We start from the raw sequence: 25,452 nt of genomic DNA, 5'->3' as shown, positions 1-25,452 counted from the left end.
TAAATTTAACTTTTTACTGGTATTTTTACTACAGTGAATATTTCCAATCAACTATTTTTCATACCAAATTCATTGGTTTTTTTCATAATTTTACCTTATTTTTATGGATATTATTTTCTGTCTATTTATTTTAAAGGCCTGATTATGGTAGTATTTGGTTTCATTAGGATAAAATCATCTATAGGTTGAGTCTTTTGATTATCACTGGCAGCATTAGCTTTTTTAATGTGGCTTTGGACTTTTTGTTCGACTTATTCTGAGAGAAAGTTTTCTGTCTTTGCACTTACCCTCTTGCTTCTTATGTACAGTACGTGATGGTCTCCACCCAGCATCACTCCTCTCCCTCTACCCCACTGCAGAACCAGGTCTCTAACTGGAAGCCCAGGGCTCTAGTCCCCAGGTGATATTTAGAGATAACACAGAAGAAGTTACTGGGCCACTAGGCACATGCCCAAAACACTGGGGCACAGCTCTCATTGCTTCTCTTTGTAGCTTCATATAAGCCCTAGCCCTGCACCTATTTTTTTTAACACTTTCTACCAGGGGTAGGTAAATCCAGTCCTCTACGATGCATAATGTTTTTGGTACTTATTATCCCACACCAGTCAAACTCCCCAGCAGCCCCTGATTGTTTGCTTATGCAGAGCCTAGCAGACAGTAGCCCAAGTCCCCTGTTTACTGTTGAATATTTCTATACCATTTCTGGCCCCAAAAGGTATTTATCTTCCTTTTTAGTTCAGCTATTAACTTTTCTTGTGTGCTTATTATATTTCATTTATCATTACACTTTGGAGCAAACGGGTATTTAAATTTTAACTCCCAGCATAATGGCTCTTACAAGTGATTCATGCTGATACACTATTACTGCTTTGTACTACTTTATACTACTACTCATCAAATATATTTGCGAAAAAAATACATATTTTTAAGTTGTTAAGATTCAAACGAATGAAAGTCCATCCTTCTACACTGCAACGTGCCCGCAAGAGTATATCTATTTGAACTTATAAAAAACAAATTCAAAAAACATTAATAGCAAATAATCTTAAAAACCATGTGATTTCGGTAAATTTCAATGTTATTGCCCCAAATCTCTGAACATATTGTTATGTGTTAAAACTCCAGATACTAATATATAGTTTTAAGACAAACTAAAATGTGACAAAAATCATCTAACAATTTAGCCATCCTGCAGTTTAATTATTCATCATTGTGCCAGCACTGAGTATTTTTTTTAAATTTTTATTGGAGTATAGTTGCTTTCCAATGTTGTGTTAGTTTCTACTGTACAGCAAAGTGAATCAGCTATATGTATACATATACCCCCTCTTTTTTGGATTTCCTTCCCATTTAAGTCACCACAGAGCACTGCGTAGAGTTCCTGTCCTATATAGTAGGTTCTCATTAGTTATCTATTTTATACATAGTATCAAGAGTGTATATATGTCAATCCCAATCTCCCAATTCATCTCACCCCCCAACCCCGCACTAAGTATGTTTAATAGATTTCTAAAGATTTTTGGAAAAGAATGGCAAATACTTACTGAAATCTTTATCAAGACATTATTCCTTTCTATTAATCATTGCATTAAGACCAAAAGGAGAGACACAAATGAAGCCTGTACAGACATTACTTGTGTTTGCATCCCCAAGAGCAGCCCTCTTGATTTTATTGATACAAACTATTGATTTTATTACTCTTTAATGCATATCTTTCATGTACGTCTTATTTCTCTCAGAAATACTTTTTTTCTTTTCTAATTCACAAACTATTGATAACACTGTTTTCAAATAGGAGTAGTATGGAGAAATTTTATTCAAAGATGATACAAGTTTGGGACAATAAGGCAAGTGTGAGGTGTCATCAAATCTAACAACTATTCGCTAATCCATATTCTATTTATAGATGAACTGCAAAAGGCATTAGCCATAAATATTGGTTATTATCCATAAATATTGGTTATTACCCATTATCATGGTAATATATCTTAGATTATACACATGAACTAGCAGATCTTATTGACCAGTTTGCCAAACTGTATCATAAATGTGTTAGACTCATTCTTAAATGTATTTATAGACCAGTTATCACAAAATCAGGCTTAGGTCTTCCTAATTAATATAAAACTTTAGATAAAAGCTTAAACTTCAGGGCTCTCAATTTCATGGGTCCCTTCCAAGGCCCTGCATTTAAATTTGTAGCAGTACTTTTGTGTAATTCTTCAAAGAAGGAGCCCAAAGTTTATCATCTCAGGCTCCATGAAACCTGAATACTGGCTGTATAATAATCCTTCAATGGCAAGAAGAAAAGAAAAAAAAATGCTTACTGGTAACATATATAAATAAAGAAAATGACTAAGCCATATGTGTTGGTCTTACACAACCTATTTTAATATAGTTGCTTCACATCTAACAGAAAATGAGGTACAGCGACCTCATTTTGTGAATTGTAAGGTACAGTGACTGAGGTATTTGTGGCTGAGTCAACAAGGTGTAACACTGTGAGCTTGCAGTCAGAAAACCCAAGTTTACATTGGCTTTGTATCAATGACTTATAACATTAGGCGGGACAAGTGACAGCTTGTGAAATAATGGGAATTAGATGCCTTGTACTCTGGATCTGCCCTTTATTACATGTGAACTTGTGTAAGCCTCTTGTTACTCATACAAAAAAATGAGGGTGATAACATTTACCTAGAGGGTTATTTTGAGTATCAGTCAAGTTCTAAGTAAAGTACCTAACATTGTCCAGGGCTAAAGGAGTTTGTTTAACAAACTATGATTTTCTAATCATTTTGATCCTTGGTTTCCTCATGCCCAAAATGGGAAAAACATTGGCTAGTTTACATGTCTTAATGGTTGTTTTTCAACATTTTAAAGTGAGATATTATAAAAAAGCATTGAAGTGCTATGCAAGTATGGAGTATTATGATGCTACATTTTCCCCCTACCTGATCCTATCCTTTGTACTAAGGTCTAATCACCTCCAAAACCAAATATCAAAAATTAATGAAGATTAGAGAGGGGAGACAGCAGACACAAGAAGAACTACAATCCTGCAGCCTGTGGAACAAAAGCCATATTCACAGAAAGACAGAAAAGATGAAAAGGCAGAGGGCTAAGTACCAGATGAAGGAACAAGATAAAACCCCAGAAAACAACTAAATGAAGTGGAGATAGGCAACCTTCCAGAAAAAGAATTCAGAATAATGATAGTGAAGATGATCCAGGACCTCAGAAAAAGAATGGAGGCGAAGATCAAGAAGATGCAAGAAATGTTTAACAAAGACCTAGAAGAATTAAAGAACAAACAAACAGAGATGAACAATACAATAACTGAAATGAAAACCACACTAGAAGGAATCAATAGCAGAATAACTGAGGCAGAAGAATGGATAAGTGACCTGGAAGACAGAATGGTGGAATTCACTGCCGCGGAACAGACTAAAGAAAAAAGAATGAAAAGAAATAAAGACAGCCTAAGAAACCTCTGGGACAACATTAAACCTAACAACATTCGCATTATAGGGGTCCCAGAAGGAGAAGAGAGAGAGAAAGGACCAGAGAAAATATTTGAAGAGATTATAGTCGAAAACTTCCCTAACATGGGAAAGGAAATAGCCACCCAAGTCCAGGAAGTGCAGAGAGTCCCATACAGGATAAACCCAAGGAGAAACACGCCGAGACACATAGTAATCAAATTGGCAAAAATTAAAGACAAAGAAAAATTATTGAAAGCAGCAAGGGAAAAATGACAAATAACATACAAGGGAACTCCCATAAGGTTAACAGCTGATTTCTCAGCAGAAACTCTACAAGCCAGAAGGAAGTGGCATGATATACTTAAAGTGATGAAAGGGAATAACCTACAACCAAGATTACTCTACCCGGCAAGGATCTCATTCAGATTCAATGGAGACATCAAAAGCTTTACAGACAAGCAAAAGCTAAGAGAATTCAGCACCACCAAACCAGCTCTACAACAAATGCTAAAGGAACTTCTCTAAGTGGGAAACACAAGAGAAGAAAAGGACCGACAAAAACAAACCCAAAACAATTAAGAAAATGGTCATAGGAACATACATATCGATAATTACCTTAAATGTGAATGGATTAAATGCTCCAACCAAAAGACACAGGCTTGCTGAATGGATACAAAAACAAGACCCATATATGTGCTGCCTACAAGAGACCCACTTCCGACCTAGGGACACATACAGACTGAAAGTGAGGGAATGGAAAAAGATATTCCATGCAAATGGAAATCAAAAGAAAGCTGGAGTAGCAATACTCATATCAGATAAAATTGACTTTAAAATAAAGAATGTTACAAGAGACAAGGAAGGACACTACATAATGATCAAGGGATCAATCCAAGAAGAAGATATAACAATTATAAATATATATGCACCCAACATAGGAGCACCTCAATACATAAGGCAACTGCTAACAGCTATAAAAGAGGAAATCGACAGTAACACAATAATAGTGTGGGACTTTAACACCTCACTTACACCAATGGACAGATCATCCAAAATGAAAATAAATAAGGAAACAGAAGCTTTAAATGACACCACAGACCAGGTAGATTTAATTGATATTTATAGGACATTCCATCCAAAAACAGCAGATAACACTTTCTTCTCAAGTGCTCATGGAACATTCTCCAGGATAGATCATATCTTGGGTCACAAATCAAGCCTCAGTAAATTTAAGAAAATTGAAATCATATCAAGAATCTTTTCTGACCACAACGCTATGAGATTAGAAATCAATTACAGGGGAAAAAACGTAAAAAACACAAACACATGGAGGCTAAACGTTACTAAATAACCAAGAGATCACTGAAGAAATCAAAGAGGAAATCAAAAAATACCTAGAGACAAATGACAATGAAAACACGACAATCCAAAACCTATGGGATGCAGCAAAAGCAGTCTAAGAGGGAAGTTTATAGCTATACAAGCCTACCTCAAGAAACAAGAAAAACCTCAAACAATTTAACAACAACAACAAAAAATTAATGAAGATTGGATTATTGGTCCAGGGATGCTAATGTAAATGTATATGCCTTATTAAGTTTGTTATGAAATTTCATTGTTGGTTTGTATTATTTCCTGAGAAACTACAATGTTTCTCAGGACAGGTAGTATGTAGAAGCAGCCTACAACAACACTTAATTCTAATCAATGTTCAATCAATGTTTGTTTGATTAACTGAATCCTTACCTAGTGGGAGCTTAATACACTGGGTGTTCATACAAGCCAGTTTTCCTGGTATAGTCCTGGTTTGTTTCTGTTGCCCTAAATTAATTATCAATAGTGTTCTCATTCACTCTCCAAAGTATCTCGGTCATTTGTTTTATTAACTGATTTATAAAGCAATCAACATAACACACAGAGTATATCCAATCTCACATTTCAGTTTATGCACTTTTTCTTAATAATTGATTTTAATATGAGGACTGCGCCTAAATTTTTTATTCATCTCTACTTATCTATTTGATAGATGGGATGCATCACAAAAAAACATTATTTGAAAGAGGACATGCAATACTCTATTATTTATTAGTGTATGTGTGTCTGTATTCTCCTCTGATATACCTGTAGAAGGCAAAAGTTTAAGGCTTTCAGTGACTCCATGTTCAAGATGAAGATATGGTAGAAATAATATTTGTCCTATTAAAATAATCACTAACTCAAGTAATCATGTTCCTTCTTCATTCACAATTCTTTAAAGTATTTATTGTAGCATTTAACAAAATACAAATATTGATGTCATTTAAGTAATTTTACTAGGTTACTTAATATAGCCTCATAATACCTGGCTGTTTGAACCATATCAGTGTATTTTTTTATTATATTATAAGCACTGGTCAATTTGATTTCAACTGTGCCTACTCAATAAAACATAGAAATAAATACAAATAGTATATGATGGTATATAAATAGTATATGATGGTGGGCTAAGAACTGGGTATTACAAATGAGAGGTGATATAAAAAACCTGCTGAGAGATACAATTAGAGAAAAATCTAAAGAGTAATTCTGTTCTCAGTGAGTCACCTGATCTAGTCTGGAATTCCATTTGTCAGTTCCATTCTTAACTGAAAATATGAAAAGTAAACTAAAAGTACAGTGTCAAGAAGTATATGCCACACAAAACAGTATATTTAATGGGCATTAAAATAATCTCATAAAACATTTACTGGGAAAAACAGATACTGTTTTTAGATACCAATTTCATAATCTAATGTATTCCTAAAAATTCATAATTGAGGCAGCAATCTTAAGTACTAATCCTCTGAACCTCATTCACTTTAAGATTTAGAGTCAAACTTTAGAACCTTGGACTTTCAATTTTAATTTTTCTAAATTGTCTCTAAAACTCTTTAACATCAGTAGAAGGGAAGTGATTTGACATGCAGCTAATTATCTACTTACAGTTGTTTTTCAAACTTTAGAAATGAGTAGAAAGATGCATTCTCATTTCATTATCCTTTTGCAACAATTCATTAGTTAAATTTGAGAGGTAATGAGAGTGTAGTTGGTTTATTAAATGTGATAAATATATGATTTCTTAAAAATTTAACTAAATGATCAAACACATTTTAAAATAAAATTTTCAAGTGTTACATTTGTGTAGAGAAGTTTTTAAGACCCTGATGAAATTGATATGAAAATCCACAGCAAACTATTATTTCCAAAATTGTTTTATTGAAGCACTATTATTATACCTAACTGAACTAGGAAAAACTGCCTCCACGAGAGATTTGGAATCACCCTGTAGCCTGTTTGTCCCACAAGCACACAAAAGTGTATGAAGCAAGGTCACCGCAGATGTGAGGACAGCAAAGGATTGACAATACAGGTCAAAAAGAAAGTAGCTGAGTAGCTGGTCTCCTGATTCTCCTCATGCTACCCTTTGTGTGATTTATTCCTTTTCTACCACAGTCCCTCCAAATCATATGCCCATGTTCAAATGGAAAGGTGTAAGGTATGGATTTAAATGATAATGGCAGACTACAGAGTTGATATTTTAAAAATCACTTATAAGTTATAGGAAAAACAATTTTGAAAAATATCATACTATTTTACTTTGCTTTCCTAACCTTTGCTTCATTTGGCTGAAAAATAGATTTATATTTCTTTAAAGGTCAAAAATCAATCATTGTTTTATCAAACAACCAAAACATGAAATTATTTGCATCATGTTCCACTTTGACTTAAGTATTCATGTCAATAGTTTAGTAGTTTGAAAGAATAATAGTATTTTGCATACCGTTATTTATAATTTAATAATTTAATATTTTTATTTTAATATTATTTAAAATATTTATACTTTTTCTTTTCACTGGAAGTCAATCAGTTCATTGTATTTTGCTTATTTTTTTAATTGAAGTATAGTTGATTTAGTGTTAGTTTCAGGTGTACAGCATAGTGATTCAGTATTTTGCAGATTATACTCCATTTTAGGTTATTACAAGATAATGAGTATAATTCCCTTTGCTATATAGTATATCCTTGCTGCTTATCTATTTTATACATAGTAGTTTGTATCTGTTAATTCCATACCCCTAATTTGTCCACCCCATTCCCTCTTCCCTTTGGTAACCACAAGTTTGTTTTCTATATCTGTGAGTCTGTTTCTGCTTACCTTCACAACTTTGACAGTTGGGTATATTTAAGTAAACAACCCTTTGACAGAAATCTCTAAAATAACTTGCCCTAAGTAGTCAACTTAAAAAATAATAAAACAAAAAGAATGGAAAGCTTTTCTATATAGTTCCACTGGGATATTTTTATTTATGATTTGATAGATATATTCGAAGCCACAGTAATACAAAGTAAAAATGGAACGTAATAAGAAGATACATTCCTATCTAAATTCCATGGGTCACTTAAAATGCACTTAATGCCATTCTAATCTATGCTATGTCTTAAATAAATAGACTGCTTTGGAAAGCAGTGGTAGTAACCTCATTAAAACCAAGTGAGAGTTCTCAGAGGAATGGTGTTTCCCTTTCTCTCCCTCTCTCTGTTTCCTCTCTCCCGCGCTCTCTCTCTCTCTCTCTCTCTCTCCCCCTCCCCTTTCCTTATCGCTCTCCCCCTTTCGCCTTCTCCCTCTCTGTTGCCAGGTCACTGACAAACTAACAATATTATTTTAACTCATCTTGTTTTGAAATGCAGTCTTAGTTCGTATACATATTGTGTGACCTTTTACTTACTACATCCTTGCAAGCTTGCCCTGTTTTAATGAAGAGGCAATGAGTCCCCAAAGAAAAATGTGGAAGAATTCAAGTGAATCTTCTCCATCAACTAAGGATTTTCTCAGGTTGTAAAGATCATACCTTGCACTGGTCAGGTAAGCCTAATGCAATTTTGAATTTGGTAGGAAAAGAAATTAAATCCAAGAATTTATTGCAACAACTCACAACCTCAAATTGTTTCTATTTTCTCATTCCCAGGAGGCCTTCCTTAGAATTAACCTGTCAGAAAGCAGGAAGGGAATAACCCTGATTTATTACTAAAAGCAAAGTGAGATTTAAGCTTGAGGGATACTATGGGAAGAGTCCTAAAAAGAAAGAAAATATTGCGTTTAAGTTGACAAAATCAGACAGGGAAGTCATTAAAAATCTAGTGTTGACAGGCATTTAATTTGGTATTCTAGCCAACTGGACACCAAGGATTACAAAATTTTACTGGAACCTCCATATAAGCTGGTCATTTAAATGATACAAGGGAATTGACCTGGTAGTTGACTCCAAAAAGGAGACCCCAGAGAGAATAAGATGTCCCAGAGAATCAAAGTCATTTAAAAAGGATTCATAAAAGAGAAAAACATGGTGCAAACTTACAGGATAAATAGGGACAAAATGTTTTCATATTACTTCATTATAAATTTGCATCCAAATAACACACCTGCTTTTAATCCATAAATTCACAAAAGCTAATGTTAAAGAATATTATTCAGTTTCAGGGTGTTTGATAATTCTACAACCTCTATTACTCAGAAAATATTACAGAAGAATACTGATGCATTATTTCAAGCTGTAAAGATTAAAGACAGTTTCAGGAAAAAGAATCAGTTAAGCAAGATAGTCTTTTCATAATGGGGGCTCCTAGCCACACTCCAATGTAAAGTTAATGAATATATCCCATTTTCAGATCCTCCACTTTATATAATTTTCAGTGAAAGTATTTTAATAACCTGGGATTACAATTAATTTGACATATGGTTTTAGAAAGTTCCATTTTTGAAGCCAAGTTGTTGAATAAAAATACTGTTTATGGCACAAAACACTTACACTTTACCTGTATATCACACTAAAAATATTGGATATCAATAAAGCATCAAGAATTAAAGTTATTTTAAGATTTTCGTGCTTTGGGGGAAGGGGAACAATGTATACATCTTACATACCTCAGTAGCAAACTGTTGCAATCCACCAATATTAATTGGTCCCTCTTCAGTGGCATATAAATTGCATCCACCTACACAAAGATCAGAAGTTGGACATACCATTCCACAGGTCAGACCAAGTGGGTTATCAGAAAAAATCATCTTAGCAGCTCCATAATAGTTCTGCAAAAATAAAATAAAATAAAATTTTCTTATGTAACAATGTACCTTTTAAACATTCAAATTATGACCTATTTTTTTTCTATTAGATTACTGGATTGAAAATCAAGATATGTATAAGATGCAGAGGTTATAATACTGTTTACCATCAGGAGCTATAAAGCAATTATTAGCAAAGTAATATATAGGAGTATTCAATATACATCATATTAATAAATGAATAATTAATTTTGGTAGTCAAAATTTAAAATATGAGTGTTCTGTAACTATTTTTCTTTCACAAGGCATCTAACTCTATCCTGCTATAAATATCTTTTCAGTTTTAACAAAGATTAGTTGGGTAGATTGCTTGAACAAGCTTAAAATCTAAACCTTAAGAAAAAAAAAAAAGATTATGCTCAGGTTATCCAGGTTATCCTCCATTTAACTAAATTAAAAGCAACCAGGGCTCTATTGCCCTTCATTTCATCTGGCCTGTCCATGGATACTATGTACTGTGACACTCTGTGTTGAGTATCCTCCTTCAGTAACATCCTATTAACCAAATATGCAGATGAAACTCATTATACAGGCCTAAACCTTAACAAGTTCATCCCTAATCGCTCCCTTCCACACATTTGACTATTACAGATTAGCTTAGAATCCTTTACATTTCATTAAGAATTTTTGGGGACTTCCCTGGTGGCACAGTGGTTAAGAATCCGCCTGCCAATGCAGGGGACACGGGTTCGATCCCTGGTCCGGGAAGATCCCACATGCCATGGAACAACTAAGCCCATGCGCCACAACTACTGAGCCTGCGCTCTAGAGCCCACGAGCCACAACAACTGAAGTCCATGCGCCTAGAGCCCGTGCTCTGCAACAAGAGAAGCCACCACAATGAGAAACCCACGCACCACAACAAAGAGTAGCCCCCACTCGCCGCAACTAGAGAAAGCCTGTGGGCAGCAATGAAGACCCAATGCAGCCATAAATAAATAAATAAATAAATATATATATTTTTTAATCTTAAAAAAAAGAATTCTTGGACTAAAAAGAGAACTGCCATATGACCCAGCAATCCCACCACTGGGTATATACCCTGAGAAAACCATGAGTCATGTACCACAATGTTCATTGCAGCACTATTTACAATAACCAGGACATGGAATCAACGTAAGTGTCCATCGACAGATGAATGGATAAAGAAGATGTGGCACATGTATACAATGGAATATTAATTACTTAGCCAGAAAAAGAAACGAAATTGAGTTATTTGTAGTGAGGTGGATGGACCTAGAGTCTGTCATACAGAGTGAAGTCAGAAAGAGAAAAACAAATACTGTATGCTAACACATATATATGGAATCTAAAAAAATAAAAAATTGTTCTGAGGAACCTTGGGGCAGGACAGGAATAAAGACACAGACGTAGAGAATGGACTTGAGGACACGGGGAGGGGGAAGGGTAAGCTGCGACCAAGTGAGAGAGTAACATTGACATATATACGCTACCAAATGTAAATAGATAGCTAGTGGGAAGCAGCTGCATAGCACAGGGAGATCAGTTCGGTGCTTTGTGACCACCTAGAGGGGTGGGATAAGGAGGGTGGGAGGGAGACGCAAGAGGGAGGGGATATGGGGATATACCTATGCATATAGCTGATTCACTTTGTTATACAGCAGAAACTAACACAACGTTGTAAAGCAATTATACTCCAATAAAGATGTTAAAAAAAAAATTTTTTTTGGAACCCGACTTGTTCATAAGTTATACGACTACATCATCATTTACTAAATAATAAATAATAAGTTGAATATTTCAGAAGCAAGTTTTCCTCTAATTCAAATTAAAATATTGGGCCTGACCAGTATTCCTCAAAGCTGTCAAGTATTTTGTCGAAAATAAGGAAAATTTTGAGAAACTGTAACAGTCAAGAGGTCCCTAAGGAGATGTGACAACTAAATGTAATCTGTTATTTTGGACAGGATCCTGGATCAGAAAAAGGGCATGAGGTGAAAACAAAGGAAATCTGAAGAAACTATAAACTTAGCTAATAATAATATATTAATAATGTTTCATTAATTGTAATAAATGTGCTATACAGTGTTAGATGTTAATAGTAGGTGAAACTTTGTATGGAAATTCTCTGTACCAACTTCACAATTTTTTAATAATATAAAAATGCTCTAAAAATACTTTTTAAAAAAGAGATGGCAGAATATATTTAACAATATGAAACAAATGCATTTATTTTTCTTTTGGCTTTTGTTTAAAGTACTTTTGAAGGTCTTTGAAAACACATACATTGCTTCCATAACTAACTTCAATCATAAATACAAATTCCTATATAAAATACTGATGATAATAAACAACAACAATCATCTTTACTATTTACTGACTCTTTACTACATTCCTAGCACTTTACCAGGTCTTTATTTAAGTTTTAACACCAATCATTTTATATAAGATGTCCAGCACTAAATAAAAAATTTCTAGGCATAAGAAAAGACAGAATTAAATCCCTAATAATCAGAAAAACAAATAAATAAATGAAGCAGACCCACAGGTGATCCAGAAAGTAAAGTTAGCAGATGAAAACTTTAAATTAATTTTAATAAAAATTCAGTCTAAAAAGACACACAAAATAGATGAAACAATAAAAATATAATTAGAATATTGTAATCTGTTAAAAAAGAATCAAACTGACATTCCATAACTGAGTAAAACTTTTTAAAATAGATCTAAATGCATGGTTTTAACAGCATTCATGGTGGTTTAACAATATTTCTCTTATTCTCAGATCTGTCTCTCCACTCCATTTCTGTGCTTACCACCTTATTTCAGGCCCTCAAACCTCTGTCTGGGAAAAGGAAATCATTGTGCCCTGTTGGTGGGAAAGTTAACTGGTGTAGCCACTGTGGAAAACAGTATGGAGGTTCCTCAAAAAACCAAAAATAGAACTACCATGTGGTTCAGCCATTCCACTCCTGGGCATATATCTGAAGAAAACGAAAACATTAATTCGAAGGGTTACATGCACCCCATGTTCATAGAAGCATTATTTACAAAAGCCGGGATGTGGAGGCAACCCAGATGTCCATCGACGGATGAATGGATAAAGAAGATATAGTATACAATGGAGTATTGCTCAATGGAGTATTTGTCTTCTTAGAAACCAACAGTCACATCTGACACATGTAAATGTTTCTTCAGTACACTTGGAACCCGAATGACTTTTTGGCCAACGCAATATATTCAACTGATTTTTAAAAGGGTTCCAAGACAATTCAATAGGTAAAGAACATTCTCTTCAACAAGTGATACCGTAATAACCAAATTCCACATGCAAAAGAATTAAGTTGAATCTCTACCTTACACCGTACATAAAAGTTAACTAAAAATGGATGATAGATATAAATTTTAGAGCTAAATATATAAAACTCTTAGAAGACAACATAGGAGCAAATCTTCATGACCTTGGATTAGGCAATGGTTTTTAGATATGACAACAATGCACAAGCAACAGCAAAAATACAGATAAATTGGATTTCATCAAAATTAAAAGGACGCCATCAGAAAAGTTAAAAGAAAACCAGAACAGGAGAAAACCATATATAATAAGAAATTTGCATCTTGAATATGTCAAGAATATCTACAACTCACTAATAACAAACAAACAGCCAATTAAAACGAGCAAAGTATTAGTATAAACATTTCTCCAAAACATACAAATGGCCAACAAGCATAAGAAATGATGCTCAACATCATCTATCAGAGAAATGCTAGTCAAAATGACAATGAAATATCACTTTTCACCTGCTTAGTGGGCTATAGTTGAAAAGACATACAATGAAAAGTGTTGGCAAGGATGTGAAGAAATTGGAACTCTCATAAGCTACTGATGGGATTGTAAAATGATGTAGCTGCTTTAAAAAATAGTTTGGCAGTTCCTCATAAGTTTTAAAAGTAAAGTTACCATGAGATTCAGCAATTTCACTCTTCGGTGTACACCCAAGAAAATTCATAACATATATCTATGCAAAACTTTGTACACTAATGTCCATAGAAGTACTATTCCTAATGGCTAAAATGAAAACAACTCAACTGGCCATCAACTGACGAAAGGCTAAAAAAAAATGTATATCCATATAATCGACGTTATTTGGCAATAAAAAGTAATGAAGTAATGATAAATGCTACGACATGGCTGAACCTTGAAAATATTATGCTAAGTGAAAGAAGCCACTCACAAAACACTACATATTATATGATTCCATTTATAGAAAATATGTAGAATACGCAAAACTAAAGAGACAAAGCAGATTGATAATTGCCTATGACTGGGGGTCTGAAAAGAAATGGAAAACAGCTGCTAATGGGTATACAGTTTCATTTTGGGATGATAAAAATATGCTCAATTTGATTGTGGTAACGATTGTAACTCTGCAAATTTATTCACCATCACTGAATTGTGCACTTGACATTGGCAAATTGTATGGGATATGAATTATATCTCAATAAAGCTGTTATTTTAAAAAGTACACTTACAGGACTGGGAATTATATAGGCAATGTGTAAGGCAATAAAAAAATCATTCTTGTAGAAAATAAAATTTTTTAATAAAGGGATATTTGAATAAGACTGCTAAATTAGATGCAAAACTGGACAATATCCTAATAGGCAATAAAACATAACTTTTGGAGTTATACTTTCTATTGAATGGAAATAATTTGCATCTCTACTGTACACAAATCTAAAAGTAAAGATGTAAATTTGCAGTCTAAAATTTTAATTAATGTTACAAATTAATAGTTCTTTTTCCTAAAAATTAAATAATACTTAGGTGTCACCTTGTATTTACTTACAAAATGCTTTAGTATGATAATGGTAAACAAATACAGACTTATCTCATTGGTCGTTGGTCTGGTTTTGGATAATTTTGCCTAATAGTGGTAAACATTAAACAAACTGTTCATAATGAACAGTTACGAACTTAAAATTAATTGGTCTATTCCTAAGCAAACTTCTTTAGTTCCTACTTAAATCCACTGATCCACTAACTCAGCACCTGCAATTAAGCAAGCAGTTAATTACTGCTGAGAAAATCTCAAAGTCATTGTCAGTATTCTTTCCTCATCTTACTTGACACATCAGGAACATCTGACATGATTGATTAACAAATATTTACTGACTCACTGACTAAAAAATCCTATTGCATAATTAGAAGTTTTTATAATATAAAAAGAGTATCATAGCAAAAAATGTCAATTGCAGATAACTTTTAAGGATATTTGAGGAAAAAAAAAATGCAGAAAGAATATAATCTACTTAAACACCTAAGGATCTTTCCACAAGAATACTGATTGTTTTATGAGCCCCAAATTAGTTTCAAGACTGCACATAAAAAAATGACAGAAGAAGAGAAAGAGATACATATTTTTTTAAATGCAACAAATAAAACATTTAAAATTACACTTATGGCTCACGATATGCTACTACTGTCAAACTTACTAGGGCCTGATCTATCACAGCCTATCATTGACAATAAAACTGTCTAGTAATTCTTCAGCACTCTCATAACTCCAAGTGTAACCCTTGCATCAAAATAAAATTATAGGAGGCTATAAAATTTTTTTAAATTAATAAGAATTATTGAATGTTTCTTAAGTTAAAAAATCACCATGACAATTTTTTTTAAAGCCAAATTTACATTCCCTGATATCAAAATGATTTGTTATCGGAGTAAGAAGTCATTTCAGGCTAAGGTTTAGAATCAGTTTTAAAATTGGTGGCATTCGATGGGGGGGGCAAGATGGCGGAAGAGTAAGACGCGGAGATCACCTTCCTCCCCACAGATACATGAGAAATACATCTACACGTGGAACTGCTCCTACAGAACACCCACTGAACGCTGGCAGAAGACGTCAGACCTCCCAAAAGGCAAGAAAATCCCCACGTACTTGGGTAGGGCAAAAGAAAAAAGAAATAACAGAGACAAAAGAATAGGGACGGGACCTGCACCAGTGGGAGGGAGCTGTGAAGGAGGAAAGGTTTCCACACACTAGGAAGCCCCTTCGTGGGCAGAGACTGCGGGTAGCAGAGGGGGGAAGCTTCGGAGCCACGGAGGAGAGCGCAGCCACATTGGTGCGGAGGGCAAAGCGGAGATTCCCGCACAGAGGAGCGGTGCCGACCAGCACTCACCAGCCCGAGAGGCTTGTCTGCTCAGCCGCCGGGGCGGGCGGGGGCTGGGAGCTGGGGCTCGGGCTTCGGTGCTAGCCGGGAGGGAGTCCGGGAAAAAGACTGCAGCTGCCAAAGAGGCAAGAGAATTTTTCTTGCCTCTTTGTTTCGCGGCACGCAATGAGAGGGGATTCAGAGCGCCGCCTAAACGAGCTCCAGAGACGGGCGCGAGCCGCGGCTATCAGCGCGGATCCCACAGCAACAGGGACGCAGAGGGAAAAACGGAGAGATTCCCGCACAGAGGCTCGGCGCCGAGCAGCACTCACCAGCCCGAGAGGCTTGTCTGCTCACCCGCCGGGGCGGGCGGGGGCTGGGAGCTGAGGCGCGGGCTTCGGTCGGATCCCAGGGAGAGAACTGGGGTTGGCTGCGTGAACACAGCCTGAAGGGTCTAGCGCACCACAACTAGCCGGGAGGGTGCACGAAAAAAAGTCTGCAGCTGCCGAAGAGGCAGGAGACTTTTTCTTGCCTCTTTGTTTCGCGGCGTGCAGGGAGAGGGGATTCAGAGCGCCACTTAAACGAACTCCAGAGACGGGCGCGAGCCGCGGCTATCAGCGCGGACCCCAGAGACGGGCATGAGACGCTAAGGCTGCTGCTGCCGCCACCAAACAGCCTGTGGGCGAGCACAGGTCATTCTCCACACCGCCCCTCCCGGGAGCCTGTGCAGCCCGCCATGGCCAGGCTCCCGTAATCCGGGGACAACTTCCCCAGGAGAGCGCACGGCGCGCCTCAGGCTGCTGCAACGTCACGTCGGCTTCTGCCGCCGCAGGCTCGCCCCGCCTCCTCCGTACCGCTCCCTCCCCCCGGCCTGACTGAGCCGGAGCCCCCGAATCAGCTGCTCCTTTAACCCCGTTCTGTCTGGGAGGGGAACAGACGCCCTCAGGGGACCTACATGCAGAGGCGGGTCCAAATCCAAAGCTGAACCCCGGGAGCTGTACGAACAAAGAAGAGAAAGGGAAATCTCTCCCAGCAGCCTCAGAAGCAGCGGATTAAAGCTCCACAAACAACTTGATGTGCCTGCATCTGTTGAATACCTGAATAGACAACGAATCATCCCAAATTTAGGAGATGGACTTTGGGAGCAGGATATATTAACTTTTCCCCTTTTCCTTTTTTTTTGTGAGTGTAGATGTGTATGCTTCTGGGTGAGATTTTGTCTGTATAGCTTTGCTCTCACCGTTAGTCCTAGGGTTAGGTCCGTCCGTTTTTTTTTTTTTTGGCTTAAAAATTTTTTTTTTCCCTAATAAATGTTTTCTTAATAATTTTTTCCTTATTTTCTATTTTTAAAAAAATTTTTAATAAGTTTTTTCATATTTTTTATTTTAAAAAATTAAAAAATTTTTTTTTCTTAATAAATTTTTTCTAAATAATTTTTTTCTTATTTTTAGTATAAAAAATTAATAAATCTATTTTTAAAAATTAAAAAAAATTTTTTTTCTTAATAAATTTACTCTTAATAATTTTTTTTCTTATTTTTTATTATAATTGCTTTATTTTATTTTATGTTATCCTCTTTTTTTCTTTCCTTCCATTTTTTCTCCCTTTTATTCTGAGCCGTGTGGATGAAAGGCTCTTGGTGCTCCAGCCAGGCATCAGGGCTGTGCCTCTGAGGTGGGAGAGCCAACTTCAGGACACTGGTCCACAAGAGACCTCCCAGCTCCACGTAATACCAAACGGCGAAAATCTCTCACAGATTTCCATCTCAACATCAAGACCCAGCTTCACTCAACGACCAGCAAGCTACAGTGCTGGACACCCTATGCCAAACAACTAGCAAGAGAGGAACACAGCCCCATCCATTAACAGAGAGGCTGCCTAAAATCATAATAAGGCCACAGACACCCCAAAACACACCACCAGACGTGGACGAACCCACCAGAAAGACAACATCCAGCCTCATCCACCAGAACACAGGCACTAGTTCCCTCCACCAGGAAACCTACACAACCCACTGAACCAACCTTAGCCACTGGGGACAGATACCAAAAACAACGGGAACTACGAACCTGCAGCCTGTGAAAAGGAGACCCCAAACACAGTAAGATAAGCAAAATGAGAAGACAGAAAAACACACAGCAGATGAAGGAGCAGGGTCAAAACACACCAGACCTAACAAATGAAGAGGAAATAGGTAGTCTACCTGAAAAAGAATTCAGAATAATGATAGTAAGGATGATCCAAAGTCTTGGAAATAGAATAGACAAAATGCAAGAAACATTTAACAAGGACGTAGAAGAACTAAAGAGGAACCAAGAAACGATGACAAGCACAATAAATGAAATTAAAAATACTCTAGATGGGATCAATAGCAGAATAACTGAGGCAGAAGAACGGATAAGTGACCTGGAAGATAAAATGGTGGAAATAACTACTGCAGACCAGAATAAAGAAAAAAGAATGAAAAGAACTGAGGACAGTCTCAGAGACCTCTGGGACAACATTAAACACACCAACATTCGAATTATAGGGGTCCCAGAAGAATAAGAGAAAAAGAAAGGGACTGAGAAAATATTGGAAGAGATTATAGTTGAAAACTTCCCTAATATGGGAAAGGAAATAGTTAATCAAGTCCTGGAAGCACAGAGAGTCCCATACAGGATAAATCCAAGGAGAAACACACCAAGACACATATTAATCAAACTATCAAAAATTAAATATAAAGAAAACATATTAAAAGCAGCAAGGGAAAAACAACAGATAACACACAAGGGCATCCCCATAAGGTTAACAGCTGATCTTTCAGCAGAAACGCTGCAAGCCAGAAGGGAGTGGCAGGATATACTTAAAGTGATGAAGGAGAAAAACCTACAACCAAGATTACTCTACCCAGCAAGGATCTCATTCAGATTTGACGGAGAAATTACAACCTTTACAGACAAGCAAAAGCTGAGAGAGTTCAGCACTACCAAACCAGCTTTACAACAAATGCTAAAGGAACTTCTCTAGGCAAGAAACACAAGAGAAGGAAAACACCTACAATAACAAACCCAAAACATTTAAGAAAATGGGAATAGGAACATACATATCGATAATTACCTTAAATGTAAATGGATTAAATGCTCCCACCAAAAGACACAGACTGGCTGAATGGATACAAAAACAAGACCCATATATATGCTGTCTACAAGAGACCCACTTCAGACCTAGAGACACATACAGACTGAAAGTGAGGGGATGGAAAAAGATATTCCATGCAAATGGAAATCAAAAGAAAGCTGGAGTAGCAATTCTCATATCAGACAAAATAGACTTTAAAATAAAGACTATTACAAGAGACAAAGACGGACACTATATAATGATCAAGGGATCGATCCAAGAGGAAGGTATAACAATTGTAAATATTTATGCACCCAACATAGGAGCACCTCAATACATAAGGCAAATACTAACAGCCATAAAAGGGGAAATCGACAGTAACACAATCATAGTAGGGGACTTTAACACCCCACTTTCACCAATGGACAGATCATCCAAAATGAAAATAAATAAGGAAACACAAGCTTTAAATGATACATTAAACAAGATGGACTTAATTGATATTTATAGGACATTCTACCCAAAAACAACAGAATACACATTTTTCTCAAGTGCTCATGGAACATTCTCCAGGATAGATCATATCTTGGGTCACAAATCAAGCCTTGGTAAATTTAAAAAAATTGAAATCGTATCAAGTATCTTTTCCGACCACAACGCTATGAGACTAGATATCAATTACAGGAAAAGATCTGTAAAAAATACAAACACATGGAGGCTACACAATACACTACTTAATAACGAAGTGATCACTGAAGAAATCAAAGGGGAAATCAAACAATACCTAGAAACAAATGACAATGGAGACACGACGATCCAAAACCTATGGGATGCAGCAAAAGCAGTTCTAAGAGGGAAGTTTATAGCAATACAAGCCTACATCAAGAAACAGGAAACATCTCGAATAAACAACCTAACCTTGCACCTAAAGCAATTAGAGAAAGAAGAACAAAAAAACCCCAAAGCTAGCAGAAGGAAAGAAATCATAAAGATCAGATCAGAAATAAATGAAAAAGAAATGAAGGAAACAATAGCAAAAATCAATGAAACTAAAAGCTGGTTCTTTGAGAAGATAAACAAAATTGATAAACCATTAGCCAGACTCATCAAGAGAAAAAAGGAGAAGACTCAAATTAATAGAATTAGAAATGAAAAAGGAGAAGTAACCACTGACACTGCAGAAATACAAACGATCATAAGAGATTACTACAAGCAACTCTATGCTAATAAAATGGACAACCTGGAAGAAATGGACAGATTCTTAGAAATGCACAACCTGCCGAGACTGAACCAGGAAGAAATAGAAAATATGAACAGACCAATCACAAGCACTGAAATTGAAACTGTGATTAAAAATCTTCCAACACACAAAAGCCCAGGACCAGATGGCTTCACAGGCGAATTCTATCAAACATTTAGAGAAGAGCTAACACCTATCCTTCTCAAACTCTTCCAAAATATTGCAGAGGGAGGAACACTCCCCAACTCATTCTACGAGGCCACCATCACCCTGATACCAAAACCAGGCAAAGATGTCACAAAGAAAGAAAACTACAGGCCAATATCACTGATGAACATAGATGCAAAAATCCTCAACAAAATACTAGCAAACAGAATCCAACAGCACATTAAAAGGATCATACACCATGATCAAGTGGGGTTTATTCCAGGAATGCAAGGATTCTTCAATATACGCAAATCAATCAACGTGATACATCATATTAACAAATTGAAGGAGAAAAACCATATGATCATCTCAATAGATGCAGAGAAAGCTTTCGACAAAATTCAACACCCATTTATGATAAAAGTCCTGCAGAAAGTAGGCATAGAGGGAACTTTCCTCAACATAATAAAGGCCGTATATGACAAACCCACAGCCAACATTGTCCTCAATGGTGAAAAACTGAAACCATTTCCACTAAGATCAGGAACAAGACAAGGTTGCCCACTCTCACCACTATTATTCAACATAGTTTTGGAAGTGTTAGCCACAGCAATCAGAGACGAAAAAGAAATAAAAGGAATCCAAATCGGAAAAGAAGAAGTAAAGCTGTCACTGTTTGCAGATGACATGATACTATACATAGAGATTCCAAAAGATGCTACCAGAAAACTACTAGAGCTAATCAATGAATTTGGTAAAGTAGCAGGATACAAAATTAATGCACAGAAATCTCTTGCATTCCTGTATACTAATGATGAAAAATCTGAAAGTGAAATTAAGAAAACACTCCCGTTTACCATTGCAACAAAAAGAATAAAATACCTAGGAATAAACCTACCTAAGGAGACAAAAGACCTGTATGCAGAAAATTATAGGACACTGATGAAAGAAATTAAAGATGATACAAATAGATGGAGAGATATACCATGTTCTTGGACTGGAAGAATCAACATTGTGAAAATGACTCTGCTACCCAAAGCAATCTACAGATTCAATGCAATCCCTATCAAACTACCACTGGCATTTTTCACAGAACTAGAACAAAAAATTTCACAATTTGTATGGAAACACAAAAGACCCCGAATAGCCAAAGCAATCTTGAGAATGAAAAATGGAGCTGGAGGAATCAGGCTCCCTGACTTCAGACTATATTACAAAGCTACAGTAATCAAGACAGTTTGGTACTGGCACAAAAACAGAAATATAGATCAATGGAACAGGATAGAAAGCCCAGAGATAAGCCCACGCACATATGGTCACCTTATCTTTGATAAAGGAGGCAAGCATATACAGTGGAGAAAAGACAGCCTCTTCAATAAGTGGTGCTGGGAAAATTGGACAGGTACATGTAAAAGTATGAAATTAGAACACTCCCTAACACCATACACAAAAATAAACTCAAAATGGATTAAAGACCTAAGTGTAAGGCCAGACACTATCAAACTCTTAGAGGAAAACATAGGCAGAACACTGTATGACATAAGTCACAGCAAGATCCTTTTTGACCCAGGTCCTAGAGAAATGGAAATAAAAACACAAATAAACAAATGGGACCTAATGAAACTTAAAAGCTTTTGCACAGCAAAGGAAACCATAAACAAGACCAAAAGACAACCCTCAGAATGGGAGAAAATATTTGCAAATGAAGCAACGGACAAAGGATTAATCTCCAAGATTTACAAGCAGCTCATGCAGCTCAATAACAAAAAAACAAACAACCCAATCCAAAAATGGGCAGAAGACCTAAATAGACATTTCTCCAAAGAAGAGATACAGATTGCCAACAGACACATGAAAGAATGCTCAACATCATTAATCATTAGAGAAATGCAAATCAAAACTACCATGAGGTATCATCTCACACCGGTCAGAATGGCCATCATCAAAAAATCTAGAAACAATAAATGCTGGAGAGGGTGTGGAGAAAAGGGAACACTCTTGCACTGTTGGTGGGAATGTAAATTGATACAGCCACTATGGAGAACAGTATGGAGGTTCCTTAAAAAACTAAAAATAGAACTACCATATGACCCAGCAATCCCACTACTGGGCATATACCCTGAGAAAACCATAATTCAGAAAGAGTCATGTACCAAAATATTCATTGCAGCTCTGTTTACAATAGCCAGGACATGGAAGCAACCTAGGTGTCCATCATCGGATGAATGGATAAAGAAGATGTGGCACATATATACAATGGAATATTACTCAGCCATAAAAAGAAATGAAATGGAGGTGTTTGTAATGAGGTGGATGGAGTTAGAGTCTGTCATACAGAGTGAAGTAAGTCAGAAAGAGAAAAACAAATACAGTATGCTAACACATATATATGGAATCTAAGGGAAAAAAAAAAAAAGAGGTCATGAAGAACCTAGTGGCAAGATGGGAATAAAGACACAGACCTACTAGAGAATGGACTTGAGGATATGGGGAGGGGGAGGGGTGAGATGTGACAGGGTGAGAGAGTGTCATGGACATATATACACTACCAAATGTAAAATAGATAACTAGTGGGAAGCAGCCGCATAGCACAGGGAGATCAGCTCGGTGCTTTGTGACCACCTAGAGGGGTGGGATAGGGAGGGTGGGAGGGAGGGAGATGCAAGAGGGAAGAGATATGGCAACATATGTATATGTGTAACTGATTCACTTTGTTGTAAAGCAGAAGCTAGCACACCATTGTAAAGCAATTATACTTCAATAAAGATGTTTAAAAAAAAAAAAAAAAATTGGTGGCATTCAAAATGACTCTGGAGGTGACAGACCTAAGAGATGAGAGGGAATGCCATACAGTCATTGTAGCTTGAAATGAGTAAATAATCAAAAAAGTTCAAAATATGTCTTGGCGTAATGACTTGGCAGTTTGGCTAGAGTAGTTCATTCATTCACTTAGGAAATGATGATTAGGAGATATATTTGGAAAATGTGTTTGGACCAAATTATGGAGAATCTTCACTGTCAACTTAAGGGTTTGGTATTTAATTGAAGTTTTTTAATAGAAGGGTGACAGTACTAAGGGACTAACTAGGGAGACTACTGTACAGATGATGTGGAAATTCTCAGAAAGGGAGTGGAAATACAGGGAATTTGAAGAAGAAACAATTTAAACCTAAAAAATGGAAAGCATTGGCATATATCACAGAATATAGAAACATGGTTTTGAAAATGGGCTAAGCCAACATAAAGCAACTATTCAGAAGTCACCTTTGCAATCGACCTCTTACAAATAATTTTGAAGAAACGGTAGATAACTCCATGTGTAGAGATATGGGTACTCAGAGTCAAAGACATTCAGAAACCTATTAGAAAGGGAACACTTCCTCAACTCTTCCCATCAAGAACGTCAAGATCAATATCAATTATTTCTCTCATAGTAAGTGGGAAGATTTCTTGAGCCCTCCTTCTAAACAAGAGTTTTGACTCCTATTCTGTGAGCTCTTAAACCTTTCTAAAAGTAAAGGCTATAAAATTTAAATTTAGAAGGGTACTTTAAAGACAACCCAGCAGTCTCCTTCTAGAAAATACACAACCATTTCAACTGGTTTCTTCATGTTATTCAATCAGTCACAAGTATTTCAGTCTTCTACTGTGTGAAAGAAAAAATGTACAGGGCTATGTTAGGAGGGATAGAAAATAAATATCTGATCTTTTGTGCACAGATTTATTTTATATATAAAGGATGATGACTTTTACCCTTCTTTAAACAAAAATCTAAAAGACAATAATGATGTTTGATATGTTTGCTGTTTTTATCTCAACACAAAAGAACAGGCGTTGACTGTTATCCGGTCCATTAACTTACCCAGTATCTTGTCGGTGCTGAATTTTCTATTACTCATTGGGACTTTTAAAGCATATTCTAAGGTACAACTTGTGCCATTTACGTGAGTTAATTTTAAGATAACTTCAACTTTTATTCTTTGTTTTTCATTTTAAAGTTATAGCTTGAAACTTCATTAGTGTCATCCCTCTACAATTTAATGATTTTTAAAGTCATTATCAAGAAACACAAAAAACTCACAAGCCAGCTATTCTCTCATATGGTATAACTATTTTAACAAATAGTTCTATCATATTCAGGCCTTCATGTCACTACAGCATTATCAATACAGCTGGTGGATTTATTTTAAAGTGTTCTTCCTTCTTCCAATGAGTGTTTTCACAGATGGAAGCACCCTTCCAAGATAAACTCCAATCTGTTGCATTTAAAAAATACTTGGGCTAAACTTCAATAAGTTTGCATGTGTGAGAAGGGTGAATTAACATTACTTGTATTTCTGGATTGAGCTATATAATGGTGAGTGTCATGATGTACATTAGTTGAATAGAAAATATCTCTAGTAGCACATACAAAAGTATAGGCAAAAGGACATCTCTCTGGCACTCACCATTCCTCAATAAACAATCTATGTATCTTCACATATTTGGCAAAGGAGAGGTAGGGATATATCACGAACAGAATACACAAAAATTCCTGTCCTCACAGTACTCACATTCTTGTAGAGACAAATGGAGATGGAAGAATAGATTTGGATGCTTTTATTCTGAAAATCCTCCCTTCATACCACATACACTAAATTTTACAAAATTTTTACATGAGTAGACTTTAGAACTATGAATTTATTTTAGTCTCACTTAATGCGTAAGGAAATAAAAAAAATCATTCTTGTAGAAAATAAAGTTTTTATCTGACCTTGAGACGCTGAACTAGAAAACACACATTCAAGTGCGCACATGCACACACACACACACACACACACGGGCTTCTGAGCCATATGCTCCTGGATTTGAATCATGCTTATACCATATGATTGGAGGAAAATGTAATATCTCTCAGCCTCAGTTTCATCACCTAAGAAATACAGATCAAAATTCCTTCTTAATTAGTCATATTTATGTTAAATATTGTTTAAATACTTGACACAGATAAGATGCCTAATACATTATGGAGCATAGGGCAGATTTAATGAATTTAAGTCCCCACCCCTTCCCCTAGGCTTTTTCTCCCTAAAAAGGTTTTCTTAACATGTTAATTCTAAGAGTTTAAGATTTTAACACTTACTAAAGAAAACTCATGTTAGGAAGTAGAAGACAGCAAAAAAGAGCAAAAAGTACAGAAAGAAAAACTATCATCAATCTACTAAGTCATAAAAAAGAAATGGCATGGAGGC

The 25,452-nt window shown here is 36.0% G+C and overlaps 1 protein-coding gene across 1 annotated transcript in view; it reads right to left on the bottom strand.

Moving 5' to 3' along the window:
• Positions 1–25,452, bottom strand: part of DPYD (dihydropyrimidine dehydrogenase) — an 813,917-nt gene that overhangs the window by 586,445 nt on the left and 202,020 nt on the right. Inside the window, exon 5 of the mRNA XM_061183827.1 lies at positions 9,424–9,585. Coding sequence (XP_061039810.1) covers positions 9,424–9,585 — 162 coding nt within the window. The remainder of the gene's footprint in view (positions 1–9,423; positions 9,586–25,452) is intronic.

Source organism: Eubalaena glacialis, chromosome 3 (assembly GCF_028564815.1).
Source record: "Eubalaena glacialis isolate mEubGla1 chromosome 3, mEubGla1.1.hap2.+ XY, whole genome shotgun sequence".
Classification (NCBI taxonomy): Eukaryota; Metazoa; Chordata; class Mammalia; order Artiodactyla; family Balaenidae; genus Eubalaena; species Eubalaena glacialis.
The sequence above is the reverse complement of the archived record's forward strand: the minus strand, read 5'-3'. Positions and strand labels throughout refer to the sequence as shown.